Below are 13,688 nucleotides of genomic sequence, written 5' to 3'. Positions count from 1 at the left end.
TTGCTAAATGTTTTAAGTTTTAAAGATTGGGAAGAAGGGAATAATTTTATCAATTGTGCTACTGTCATTCCTTTAACTTTTCAGACAAATGTTCTGACTGAACTGAGAAAATGGAAGCTTAGTTTGATTGAACACCACAAGCTTCAAATGAGACAAGAAAAAGAGAAGCATGCTTCACATGTGAGACAATTGAGCAATGAGATGGCGAACCTGAAGGAGTTGCTGCGTACTTATGAAATCTCTATTGGCAGGAAAGATGAGGTAGTAATAACAATTTCGTAACTCAGTAGTTCCTCTATTTTTAAAAATACACTGATGACTTTTTGGATCCGTCTGTGAACAAAATTCTTCTTGCAGCAAGTAACATAGAGAAATAAATGTACAGCAGAAGAAGAATCATTGTTGCTAATAATGTCCATACTAACAGTGGAAACTTAAGATACTGAACATGTTGTATATACATATTTTGTATTGTTTGCTTCTTAAATCTAGGGTCTGATGTTGTTCATTACTTATTTCATGCTTAGATGAGTCCATTAGCTCTTTTTAAAGACTTTAAAAGTCTTTAGTTTTTCAATTTTAGGTTTGGTTTTCTTGAATTTTAAATGGGCAGCAGTCTCCTAAGTGTTTAAACAGTCTCTGGTTCAGGATTCTTAGGAATTGTGTACTTGTACAGATTCATAGGATTGTACACTTGGAGCTCTTGGGCTTTTCTGCTATCAGCAATATCAACAGCTTCAGAATTAACTAGAATTGTGGAAACGGACATAAAATTTTGCCAGCCCTTTGATCACATAACATAATTGAACCCTCTTATTGCTATCTTGAATTTTTAACCTTGTACTTAAGAACACTTTTTAGAGTTAGCTTTTTTAAATTTCTGTTTACCTTTTTCTAATAAAAAAATGCATCAAAGGAATTAAAGTATGGAGGAAGCTGATTGTTCTGTGTCCATTCGGCAGTCTAATCTTAGACTAAGCAAATGCAAATGTTGTAACATTACAAGAAAGGATGAGTATAATGTCATTTAAGTGCATATTTGCAGAACCGTAGTTATTTCAATGTATACCATTGAAACATACCTGATTTTGTTGGATATCATTGTCACTCACGTTTAATGCAGCATAATTCACGATGATACTTTGAAAGCATTTTTTTTCTTCTACCCATGAAGAAATCAGTTCTGCAGCCAATAATATAGTTCAGTTTAAAAAAAAACTAAACATATTCTCAATACAAAATGATTATTGCCATCACCTTATCAGTAGGTGTTAGTGCTTCCATGTATCACACCATGTTTACCAAAACTGCTGTATTCTTATATGGGCATAAGCTGAATCCGTCAGCCTCCCAAGTATTACAAATACTGTAGATTCTTATTTTCACATTGTAAGTCTCACAAGTGATTTCTAGTGGCAAAAATATACTAATCAAGGAACATGGATTTAGGCCAAGACTTCTAGGTGGGTATCAACAGGTATGCAGTGTCAAAAGTTAATATTTTATGTTAGTATATGACATATTTTCAAATGTATGTAATTTATTATACTAATTTGCTTTCTATTTTCCTAGTGATCTGTTGAAATGCAAATTTAATTCCAGATAAATTCTTTGTTACTTATATAGCTGAGACTTTAGTTATTCCCAAAATGCAAAATGTTAAAATTGGTCATTTTAAGGAGAAAAAACCTTATAGTAGATATATTAACATACAGTAATGTGAAGAATTCATTCTAGAAATCTAGAGAATAATCAGCTTTAAGTGTATGAAACTTATCTTCATTTGTTTCTGACTGATATTGTAGACACATTAATGAAACCAAGTTTTTTGCTAGTAATATTTCATTAAACAGCCTGACTGTATGAAATTCCTTACTGAAACAAAATAGGAGTTCTCTACTGTTTGCTAGATAGCTGTTGATTTAAGGGTGTATTTTAAGTATAATTTATTTAATTGATGTATGTTCAATAATTACATGTAACACATGCAATATAACATATTAAGATATGTTATCAAATAGCATAGAATGTTGTTGTACACAGTCTTAATGTGGTAGTTGAAATAACTTCTTGTTATTCACTGGAGTCCCAAGATTGTTCACTAATGCCCATTGGAGTTGCACAGATGTGACTTGATGGCAGAATCTAGTTTAAATTAGGCAAAAATATAGAGAAATACTCAGTGGTTTGGTGTATCCCATTTTGCATCATGACACACATAATTTGTGATCGGGAACCTCAGCTGCTTCTGTATGCTAATTAAAACATATTTAAAGATAGGTGGTAAAAGTCCCTAGTTGCATTGCCTGTCTGGTAGGCCATCTTGCCTCTCAGATGTTTTGAGTGCTGTAGGCCTATATGGTATCTTTAATGTGAACTTTTAAAAAGAATAACAGTTCTTGATCAGATTTTTCTAGTTTTTTGGCAGCTTCTTAGCTTGCTAAATCTGTTCAAACAATTCAATAAGATTTCTGCAGATAAATAATTTTATTTCAGTTAATTAATAAAGCACTAAAACAAACTTTTAATATAAATGCACCTGATGTATCAAAATCATCTGTGAAATAAGTGATTTTTGTGACCCTAAGCTACAGTAACATTTAATTATTAGAACATAGCACAGAAGCCTGCAGATGTAGGGTGAAATAACAATTTAGTTGAGCTTTTCTTAAAACTACACAGTTGTTTTTTTTTAAGTACAGTCTGAGAATTGAAGCCACAGGAATTCTACTTCTGATTTGAACTCTTGATTATTGTCTCTTGCTCCGTTAGAGTAAGGGGAAGGTTGAGTAGAAAGCATCTGTTAAACGCAAATGCTTTAAATGAAAAGTAACTGGTGCATACAATGTATTCTCTTTGACCTTAAAAAGATCATAGCTATTGAAATAGTGTTAATATTTTTGCAGGTGATTACTAACTTGACCAGAGCATTAGAGAGGCAAAAGGAGAAAATAGAGCTGATGAGAAACTTTACGCTCTGGAGGATTCAGCATATTAAAGCCAAACAAGAGGTATGTGAGTAAAATAAAAATGCTATGAAAATGAAACCTTTGCATATAAAAGGGTCAGAGTTGCTGCAGTTCCTGTTACAGTTTGAAAAAGTGACAATGTTTCTATTTTGATGTGTTTGACTGTGTTAAATAACGATTTGAATACATCAATTCTAAAAAGACCACTGCTGTCATCCACTCTCCAGGATAAGGAAAAAAATCAAACCTGTACTTGTCTTACATTGCCCCAATTACTGTGATCAGCTCACAGCAGATCACGTAGTCTACATTTTCAAGCTGGTGCCAAGGGAATCTCATTGTAAATTTCAAACTCATAACGTTTGGAGAGCGATATGATACACTATCACATTTTTTGAAGAAGCCACTTTCACAATTAAAACTTCAGCTCCCCTCTTTTCTCACACTGTCAGAATTTTAAGTAGTTAAGAGCTAGTCACACAAAATGTTGAATGTTGTTTCATGCATCTAATGGTAAGCAGTCTACTACCTGAAGTATGACAGAAAAGAAGGATCACATGTTCAGAGTGCAAACCTTTCCCGTACCAGGTACAGATTCCTGGCTGGACTCAAGTTCATTGACCTTATGCAAAACTCGACTGATTTGCAAAGAGGGATAGCCTTTACTCTTTCCTTTCCATCTTGTAATTTACTCATCATTTTGAGTCTAGTTTATACAAAGCTCTTTTTATTTTTTTGTAATTCATTTTTGGAAAAATAATGCTGAAATACATTTTCTGGTGACTATTTTGAAATAGAGGAAAACCAAAATTGTCTTATAAGGATTTTTTAAAACATCCTGAAGTCTGAACTTATTAAAAAGATAGGTGTTACGTACTAATCATCTGCAATCTTTGTAACTGCATGTTATATATGGTTCCTGCAGTGAATCAAGTTGTCCCACATACCCTGTAAATGGCTTTACATATACGTGGTTACATCATATATGTGAGGTTGTTGATTAAGTGTCATTAAGCTAAGGGTAAAAACACTCGTTTGTGGAATCTAAGTTCTCAAATTTGGTTTCTGATACTGGGGACAGTAACACTTCAGTGCAGGGAGAAACATTTTGCTGCTGATGCTTTTTTTTTTGTACCATTTTGCTGCAGCACATGTAACTCTGTTTAAGTGCTCCTCCTGCAGGCTGTGTAATAAGTTGTAAAACAATCATCCACACTCTCTTGGGTACTTAAATTTTTAGTAAACATGAACTTGTATATGAAGTGGTTATATTTGTTTCCTAAGGAATATGCAAACAGAATAGCAGACAGACAATTCCGGACAGCTTTGATGAAGAAAGTATGGACAGCATGGCGCTCTCATAGTGAGGAAAAATGGAAAGAAAAAGTAGCAAAAGCCTGTCAGCTAAGGGCAGAAGATGTCTGTGTTCAGCTCACCAATGATTACGAAGCCAAAATTGCAGAGGTAATATCGTGGGGGGTTTATTCTTTCTTTCCTTCACTCCCTTATCTCCCATCCATACAAAGTATCTCTTTCTCAGCAAACTTGAAAAACATGAGGAGTTTCCAGTAGAACAGAGCTACCAAGTACCCAAGAACGTCTGAGATCTCCATTATGATTTCTAGATGTAAATAGGTTGGGTTTTTTTGGTTTGGTTTTTGTGTTTTGGTTTGGTTCTTTTCCCCCCTTTCATCTGATATAAAATGCTGTTTATCTGCACTCACAGGTGAAGTAAATTGGCTTCTTTCTGAAATGAGATAAATATCTATCTGCCTGTCAGTAAGGATGGTATTTTGTTTTCTAAAAGCACATTTAATATTGGCTGTGTGTTTATAGGGGTCTTATTGAAGAAGGCAATGGAAGTAGAAGACTATTCTTAGTATGAATGATTATGATGAGTACAGTCGGGGTTTTTTTCTTACAATAACTACTCCGTTAAAGGCTGAACCTAAGTTTGCTTTTACCTTCAACTTGCCAGTTAAGCTTGTTAAATAATTTTCAATGCTTAACCTGAAGTTATCAATATGTGCATTGGTGCACGGTAACTAAATGAAGTTTTAAAAGATATGCTTTAAATGCTTTGTGTTTTAAGAAGAAATTAAACCTGGAATTTTAAGGACAGGCTTACAAACGTGGCTTACCAGCCCAAAACCAGTAAGCAGTGAGTTACAAAGGTGACTTGGTCTGTCTTTTCTCAGCATTTTTAGGATTGGTATTTATTTTTTTTTTTACAGTATCTAGAAGTGAGAGATTGTTGATGACTATTCTTACAAATGCTTTAAATAGTTTTCTAAGAACACTTATACTTCTCTTGAGTAAATCCATGTTCTTGCAGAAATCTAGCTTGTGCCAGATGCCTAACTTCTGAACTTGCAAGACAAAGCTGGTTGGGTAAAATCTGACAGTGATTTTGAATGCACTTTTGTTCTTGGTATTCTCTAGTAAAAGAATGTGCTGTAGTGTAAACAAATGACAAGTAGCTCTTCATTTGTGGTGAAAGAGAGATTTTGAAGTAAAATTCGTATCTTTGTAAGTGGAGTAAGTGATTTTCAAAGCTACTTGAGGAATATTCATGTAGTTTGCATTCAGAACTATGAGACAGCTGTTTCCTCTCTTTTGTAGCTAACTGCTACTTTGGAACAAACAAAAGCTGAGGTTCTGCGTCTGCACAGTGAAAGAGAAGAGTATGAAGCAACAATGAAGAAAGCCTTTATGCGTGGTGTATGTGCTTTGAATCTGGAAGCAATGACCATGTTCCAGGGCAAGGATAGTAGGACAGACCCTGGTCAGTATAAAAAAACCGCTCTAATCTGGTAGTGAGTGTGGAGTTTGTTGGGTTCACTTGTTTGGGGGGTTTTGTTTGTTTTAAAGGATTCTCTTCTCTCTCTGTTTTTTTTTTTTTTTCAGGGCTGTTTTGGTTTTTTTTTTTTCTGTTTTTTTTTCTGTTTGTTTTTTAATTTGAGGACATACAGCAATACAAAGATTATCAAACTTACTGGTTTAGAAAGTCCTGTTGAATATGTTGAGAAATACTTGATGCTGAGCTTTGTACTGCTGTAGCTGAAAGGTGGAACACGTTCTCTTCATCTTGCTTGGAGGGTGATAGCCTGCAACTGCAGTAAGGACAAGGGATGGCAAACATCTTAAAACACTGTGGAAGACTACCCAGAATTCTGTCAGCACCTGGGTTATGGAGTGGTGAGGGGAAACCCTGGAAAACCCTCCTCTGTCCCCTAGAATCTCAATGTGCAATGAATCTGCTTTTCCCAGACAGCTCTCCCTTCTTTCTTAATCTTGCCGTATAATGCAAAAAGGGTAAGTGAATCTCCCAGGTTCTGTGTTTAGCTGAAGTTCTGTGCCAGAACAGGAAACACCAGTCTAATTATATCGCAATACACTCATAAAACTTGTGCAGCCATACAGGAAAGAGTTGCATAGTGTTACTGATGTAATGCCTACTGTTACTGTCCTTAGAGTGAGACAGTCTATAGCAGCAGGAGCATAATCATGCTGGTGCAGCAGTCTACACTGAAATGAAAATAACTGTGCCAGCAGGAGTCTCACAGCTGTACTTGTGGCTTAACAACCCACTGTACTGGCAGCAGCTGTTAGTGGCCTTAGACAAGAAACTGAAGTTGCTAAACTTAACAATCTTATACCAGAAGTTTCTAAATTACTTCAGAAAAATTCCTCACTAAAAGCATAGATATGAAGAGGAAATAAAAACCTGAAGAAGGCTTTTTTAGAGAATAATTACCTGAGCAGCTGTCTGAGCCTGTGAAGTATATGCAGTGTTTGTGCAGTTGCTTAGGAAATTAGAATATGACATTGGCTAAGTGCAGTAGCTGTGTGTTAGTGAAAACACAGGATCAGTATTTGAGGAAGGTCAAGAATGAATGATTTCTTGAAGATACTGTGTTTGGGAATAAAGTTACAAGGCATTGTGAAAGTACTTGTTTTACTATTTCATAAAGTAAGAACTACTTTCTCTAGAAGATTTAGCATATATTTCTTTGTTTATTGTGTACTAAAACCATGCAACAGACAGTGGTCTCCCTAATAATGATGGGTGACTGAGTGGTGTGAAATAGGAAAGCATTGTTTCTGTAAATCTATAAAGAAGAGGGTAAGTAGGAAGGAAATTAAGAAAACTGAGCTTTAAAGCTGCCACAACTAACCCCAGAGGTTCATGGGCTGAACCACTTGAGCTATAAAGCAGGAACTGATATGCTACACAGGCAAATGCCTGAGATTTTGCTGTAATGGACAACACTGCGGTGCCTATACCTAACTTTCTGGGTGTGCAGCATCATGCTCTTTAATTTCCTGTGGTCAGTGTAGTCCTCATCAAGCTTCATAGAATCTCACAGTCTGGTTTCTGTTGTCTTGTCGTGGTCCTCTGTTGTGGGCCATCTTCTTCCACTGCCTCTCATACCACCTCCCCTACTCCAGACACACTACCTTTCTTGCTACAGCCAGACAGTAGATTCAATGAGGTTAGTTAAATAGTTATTTAATATGGTTGTACAACCATTTATTTTCAGTCTTCCTTAGGTATAGCAGAACAGTGATCACGATATCAGGGAACTTAAAATATCAGATTAGATAGTTATTGTGATTTGTTCTAGTCTTGTAATCTGTGGACATTGGAACTTCCATGTGTCAGAGTTAGTGGTTATATATGGAAATGAACACTGCAATGCCACCTACTGTCATTGGAAAAAAAAGCAGAATTTGATCCATTTACCTGTTTATTATTACTAGTTTATTAGTGTGTACATTTAATGTACAGATAACATACCTATTATGTATACATTATAGTGTATATTATTGATATTGTACAAGTATTGTGACTTTAATGGGTCCATAACATTTGGAATCAATGTTGATGATCTAAAATCTGTCTGGCTGACACACTGACAGGTTACTTAAATTTTTAATAATTACTATTATAGTAAGATTATTTTTAATCTCTTTGTGTACTTAAAGGAACATTGAACCTACAAGAAATACTGATTTTTCTTTAAAAAGCTGACACTGCATTTTTAAGTAACGTAGATCAGATCTGATTGGTCTGTAACGATGCATTGGTTCTGTCTATGCATAAGCTTAATGTGAGTGTACATACGTATGTACGTACAAAATGTGTATTCTGGCATACTTTCACTCTAAATCCTTGAGTACCAATTTGAATCTTCATTATGTTTTTCCTGCTCACTTCAAGAGAAGAAAAAAACACAACTACCACATGGTGTCACTGAAGTCCCTGAAATGAGCAAAGTTTCCTTGGCCTGAAACTGCAGATAGGGTCATCTGCTTAAGAAATTGGAGAATGAGTAAGAATACCTCTGTTGGCTTCCTTTAAGGAAGTTTGCATTCTAAAGGAAAAGATTGAAACTGCTTGGAAAAGATACAGGGCTTAGGTCTACAGATCTGACCTCCCCAGGATGTCTGCATTGCAAGATAAAAGAATCCTGGATGGATTTTGCACCAGCACAGGTTTACCCAGCTGCTGGGAGAAGATGAGAGCTAAAGGGCACTCATAGGTGGTCCCAGCCCTACAGATGGGATGTGCCCAGTGTCCAGCCATATATGTGGAAATGAGATGCTGCTAAGCATGGTTTTGGCCCCTTGAAATGGCAGTACATTCTCAGGAAAGTTAAAATAGCACTTTATTTTACTAACAGTGATCCCCCTTAAGGATGTTATACCCTCACAGAAGTCTGGTGTGGTCTTTCTGTGGTTTGCTAATTTCTATCTGAGCTGGGTTTAGCCTTTTAATATAAGAGCAGCTCTTGCACACTGAATTTAATATTGGCAGGCAGTACAGAGAAACTCAGTTCTTTGCACTACAAGTATGTGACGTGTCACAGGGATGTTGAGGCATAACACAGAAACAAGCCCCTTGAAAAATATTACTTCCAAGCATCTGAGAAAGGTCAAATACAGGAATGTTTATGTATTTTTATGCACACACCCCCTGCCCCCAAATGAACAGGCTGATCCTTTTAATTAGATTGTACAGAAGTTCCAAAGAATATTAGAATTTTACTCTGACTTGACCTCTTCCCTTCCCCTCCGCCCTTAGGTTTTGCTAGATTATGTGCTGATCCCATTACTTTGTGTTTCTAATAACAGATATAGGAAGTAGGAGAAATGATAACGGTACCATTGTTACGGGAAGAATACCTGCTTCACAATATAATCTGCCCTCACCACCACCTCCACCAGCAAATACTCTTCAGATGGAAGACATGGTAAGTGTGTAGCTGGAACAGAACTATGTTTGATAGTGACAAAAGCTAACTTCTTCAGCTGGAACATTATGAAAACATTATGAATAGGAGCCCAGGAATGCAAGGAATTTGAAAACAGTCTAAATGTAAAAAGAAACCTATGAGTATGTTCAGGCTGCATTGTATAAATGAAGTGATTGGGGCACAGCTGCTGTTGTTTGCTATACTTTCATTAAGCTCTGCTTTTTATTTTATTGAAAATATATGAAACTAAAGAAGACAAGATCACTATGATAAGTAGAATTTGCTCTTTAAAGTTCTTCCTTGGAAAAAGACATTAAAGAGTTTTGGTTGGGGTTTTTTGGTGTTTTGTGTTGTGGGTTGTTTTCCTTCAAAAAAAAAAAAGAGCTTAATATAATAACCTGAAAAGAAGAAAAACTGGCTGACTTGAAGCTTCATTTTAAGTGTAACATATAAAAGGCACTTAGAGAACTCAGCTTATTGTCCTGTCATGTCAGCTTAACAAGATCATTACCCAGTAGCTTGGATATTTTGGACCTGCCCTGGAGTCATTCTGAAGATACTGCCACCATAAAACAATTTCAAGCTAGAATACAGGTTAGAGCAGAGAAGATGCGCTTGCCTCTTTCCTGATTTTTCTTTCTAATAGTATCAAATGTTATTCACACTGTTTCCACATTTTTCAGACAAGTATTTTTAAATTAACCAAAAAACAGTGAACTAGAGAAAATATCTGCAAAGTTAGATTGAGAAGAGTAATTGAAATAGTCAAAAACTGACCATCTAAAGAGTGAAATTATATTTTGTAGAAAGTTGTACTTATTCTTTGTAAACTCTGGTTTCATTCACAGTTTTCTGCCCACCTGGGTCATGCAAGCACTTCTCAAACAAGGCTGGATTCTGATTCTCCAGTAATCATCACTAGCACAGCTGCAGGGTCTGGTGTGGCATCAACCCAAAAACTGGTAACGTGATAAAATTAACTTTTCGGTTTCTAAGGCATAATTATAGCAGATACTAGTTTGGATATCATTCCATATTTTTCAGAGCAATACAAGTATGTAGTTGAGAAAACTGCATATGTAGTTGGGTTTACATAGCTGTGTGAAGACACTACCTTGCAAAAGTTCATTAATGTTACAGAAACCTGTTTATGTTAGGAGCAATTCTAAATGATTTTTGCAGTGGGGAGCGGAGGGGTGAATGCACACTTACATATAGCACAACAAGAACAATTAGTGCTTCGCTTGAAACCATTTTGTTGCAGAAAGAGTATGCTTTGCTTTAGTATCATCCTCTTTGGAATATCTCTCTTGTTCCCTGTTCCATATTTGTTGCTGAACTGTCTTTTTTATTTTCTCCATTGTCTTCTGCATTGCCCTCCTTTCTTTTTCCCATCTGATACGCTTTGCTACACGCTGTCAGAGAAAGATGCAGCATTTTACTGCTTGGAAGCTTTTTTGTGTCTGCTGTGTCACTGCTAGAAAGTCCGTCCAGGATGATGGAAGTGCCTGCAGCTGTCATTTGAGTATGCAGCCAGTGAGCAAACCTAAACTATCCATACTGTTTGAATTTTATCAAATTAGCCTTACTTCCCTCAGGACAGATGCTATCTCATACTTAAGGTGGAAAAAGATGGAATAGACCAGGTTGTGACTAGGTGGAGGAAATTCAGTCCTGTATAACATAACTAAATTACTTGCAACTTCTTCTTATGTTCTGTTTAGGCATGTAACTGAAAAAACTAAGCAGACATATTAGAGCATCGCAAATATGTTTAGATTTTTACCAACCGATACTTCATTTATTTCTAGCCCATGGCAAAAGTAATAACATCTGCTCAACAGAAAGCAGGAAGAACAATCACTGCTCGAATCACGGGTCGAGCTGATATGGGACAAAAAGCCAGAATCTGTGGTAGTTTAGCAGTGATGGGAGTTGCTCCGCCCATTAGTTCAGTCATTATTGAAAAACATCACCCAGTCACTCAGGTAAGTCAGAATTATGCTTGTAACAGCATTCTTAATACCTCACATCTGGTAGTAAAGAAAAACGACCATTGTAAAGTGGTAGTAGACAAAGCTTAAACTGGAGGCCTGTTCAGAATAACAAACAGTACTATCTTTGGTCTGGGTAGAAGGCACAGGTGAATAGAGGAAGTCAATATTGCCATTTTAATGTATTTGTTTTGTTTCTATATAATTATTTCACAGCAGCAGCATTGGCTGTCTCTTTCTTGCCCAGCTCTTCCATGAGTCTTCCTCTTTGTAGAAGTGGTCAGTTGGTACAGCAGTTTTTGGTGTCATCACCATGCGGCCACAGTTTAAAGTCAAGCTTTGTGGTGTATGGCAGGAAGAGTGACTGAACTAGAAGTGGCTGAGATATAGATTAGTCTGACAGACTATAGATCAGGCTAAGTGTACTGGGGGAGGGGGAAGTAAACCTGTTGTCCAGAGGCAATCAGATTCATCAAGCCTGCTGTTTGTTGTGTTTTGAGTACTACTGTGCCTGTTTATCCTGAAGAAAACACTGAAATAAGTGCATTAATAGGATACAAGATCAGCATACAGGAAGATTGTAAACAGTGGCTTGTATGGCCTGCCAATCACTACACTTTTAGACCAGTCTAAGCAGAAAATGTTTTCAACTGGAGGTGTATGAAACAGGTGACTGGTTTTTATATATTTTAACCTGTAAAGTAGGATATTAGTTTTCTGTGTGTTATCTGAAAGTCCAGTTTCTTGTCAGTGATACTGCCAGAAGAAGCAGATTTACATCAGGTCCCTTAATTTGAGCTGGAGTCACTGGTAACTGTGGGAGGAATATTCTATTTTCGCTCATTTCCTTTAGTGAATCAGGGCCCTGCAACAGGCTGCACATAGTTTTCAAGAAGTTGGGCTCCTAAGCAGAAATTCATATTTAAATTCTATGCCCTTAGGGGTTAGGGGTTTGGTGTGAGAATTCTTTCACTAGGAACAATTTCCAAATTCAAACTGTGTGACTAGTGTGACGAGTGAAGTACCTGAACTGCTGTACCAAAAACTGACTTCTAAAAATATAACAAATATGACAGTCCCAAAGAGATATTCCATATGCTCTTTTCTGCACAGAAATGCCTAAGTGGAGGTCAATCAGATTGAAGTATTTCTCTTGAATTATTTTGACAATGGGAGAGAGTTTACCTTGATTGAAAGGAGAATTACTGCTGTTTATTGCAGTAAGGTATTAGCTTTTTGAAGGGAGAAAATTAATTGTTAAATAAATGGAAACCTTTTCCTTTCAGAGACCAGAGACCTTTCAGGGACTTCCTCATAGCAAATACTGGACTTCAAAAGGAAAGTTGGCATAATTAAATTAGCACTACAGAGGAAAATTCTGAACAATTTGGTAAAAAAAAAATCAACTCTGAAAACAAGATTGAAATGATAAAAGCTCAGGGACTTAGTTAACAATGTTTAGCATTTTATTAGCATTTTGTATTCTAAAAAGTATATTACAGATGAGGAAGAAAAAGATTACTCATTAAGTGTATTTCAGTTTGCTGGGTTGTGAATCTTTCTGTTTGAACTACAGCTCACTTAGAGCTATTATAAGGTGGAATTCTTTGTACTGTTAAATGTTTTGATGTATTACTTTTCAGCAAACCATATCTCAAGCCACTGCTGCTAAATATCCTCGAACTGTGCTCCATTCTTCTGGCTCAACCACTGTGATACCTGCAGGACAAGTTGGGCGAATGCTTCAGGGCCAAACTCATGCCAGTGTTCAGTCAATAAAAGTTGTTGACTGAGTAACTTTCTCACTGGTGGGGGTTTTTATCAAGGTACAATTTAAACCTCTTTCCAGTCTTTACAGATTTGATGTATCAAGGCCTAAAATATGCATCATGTTTTTATCCTTTTCTAAATGAAAAGTGCTTTTATAGTAAACATCTGGAGGGGATAAAAAGAACTTGAAATGTTGTTCTACCTCCAAACTATTTGAGAACTTATTTTATTAAGATAAACAGTTTCTATTTAAGGTATCTTTTGCACACTTTTAAATAAAGGATGAATGCATTTTTTTGTCTGAATCACTTTGTTCAGTTCCAATGTTACTAACATATATTTTGAAGTGAAAATTAAATTTATTTTTGTTACATATGCTTTTTTTGAGTTGCCAGTGCAAACAAGTGTAGTTGATGTGCATTTTAATTATATCCTACAACAGCATACTTAAACGAAGGTGGTATACTTCATATCCAGGGTGCAGCTTAGGCCAGGTGAGGTACCGAGTCCATCAGACTGATATAAACATTCTCATTTTCCAAGCTAATGTGTCAGAACTTGGTGCATACCTGTCAGGATCCAAGAATTTGTGATCTGGTATCTCTAATACTAGTCTGTGCTTCATATTCCTGTGGTGCTCTGCAGCCACATCAAAACAGGCTGCACACAAGAGGGCAGTTAGGCATAACATTTCA

The 13,688-nt window shown here is 36.3% G+C and overlaps 1 protein-coding gene across 4 annotated transcripts in view; it reads left to right on the top strand.

Moving 5' to 3' along the window:
* Positions 1-13,020, top strand: part of POC5 (POC5 centriolar protein) — a 29,889-nt gene extending 16,869 nt beyond the window's left edge. For 3 of the 4 annotated variants that reach the window (XM_057430958.1, XM_057430956.1, XM_057430959.1), the window contains exons 4-11: positions 85-261; positions 2,907-3,011; positions 4,254-4,433; positions 5,592-5,754; positions 9,108-9,226; positions 10,078-10,191; positions 11,041-11,217; positions 12,867-13,020. In XM_057430958.1, the coding sequence (XP_057286941.1) occupies positions 85-261; positions 2,907-3,011; positions 4,254-4,433; positions 5,592-5,754; positions 9,108-9,226; positions 10,078-10,191; positions 11,041-11,217; positions 12,867-13,016 (1,185 nt within the window). In that variant the 3' untranslated portion in view covers positions 13,017-13,020. Of the gene's footprint in view, positions 1-84; positions 262-2,906; positions 3,012-4,253; positions 4,434-5,591; positions 5,759-9,107; positions 9,227-10,077; positions 10,192-11,040; positions 11,218-12,866 lie in introns of all 4 variants that reach the window. The other variant, XM_057430957.1, reaches the window with a different exon arrangement.
* Positions 13,021-13,688: the final 668 nt, after the last annotated feature.

Source organism: Pezoporus wallicus, unplaced genomic scaffold (genome assembly GCF_028554395.1).
Source record: "Pezoporus wallicus isolate ANWC-B61680 ecotype Strahan unplaced genomic scaffold, APGP_CSIRO_Pwel_v1 contig_10706, whole genome shotgun sequence".
Lineage (NCBI taxonomy): Eukaryota > Metazoa > Chordata > Aves > Psittaciformes > Psittacidae > Pezoporus > Pezoporus wallicus.
Note: the sequence above shows the minus strand (reverse complement) of the source record. Positions and strands in the feature narration are given on the sequence as shown.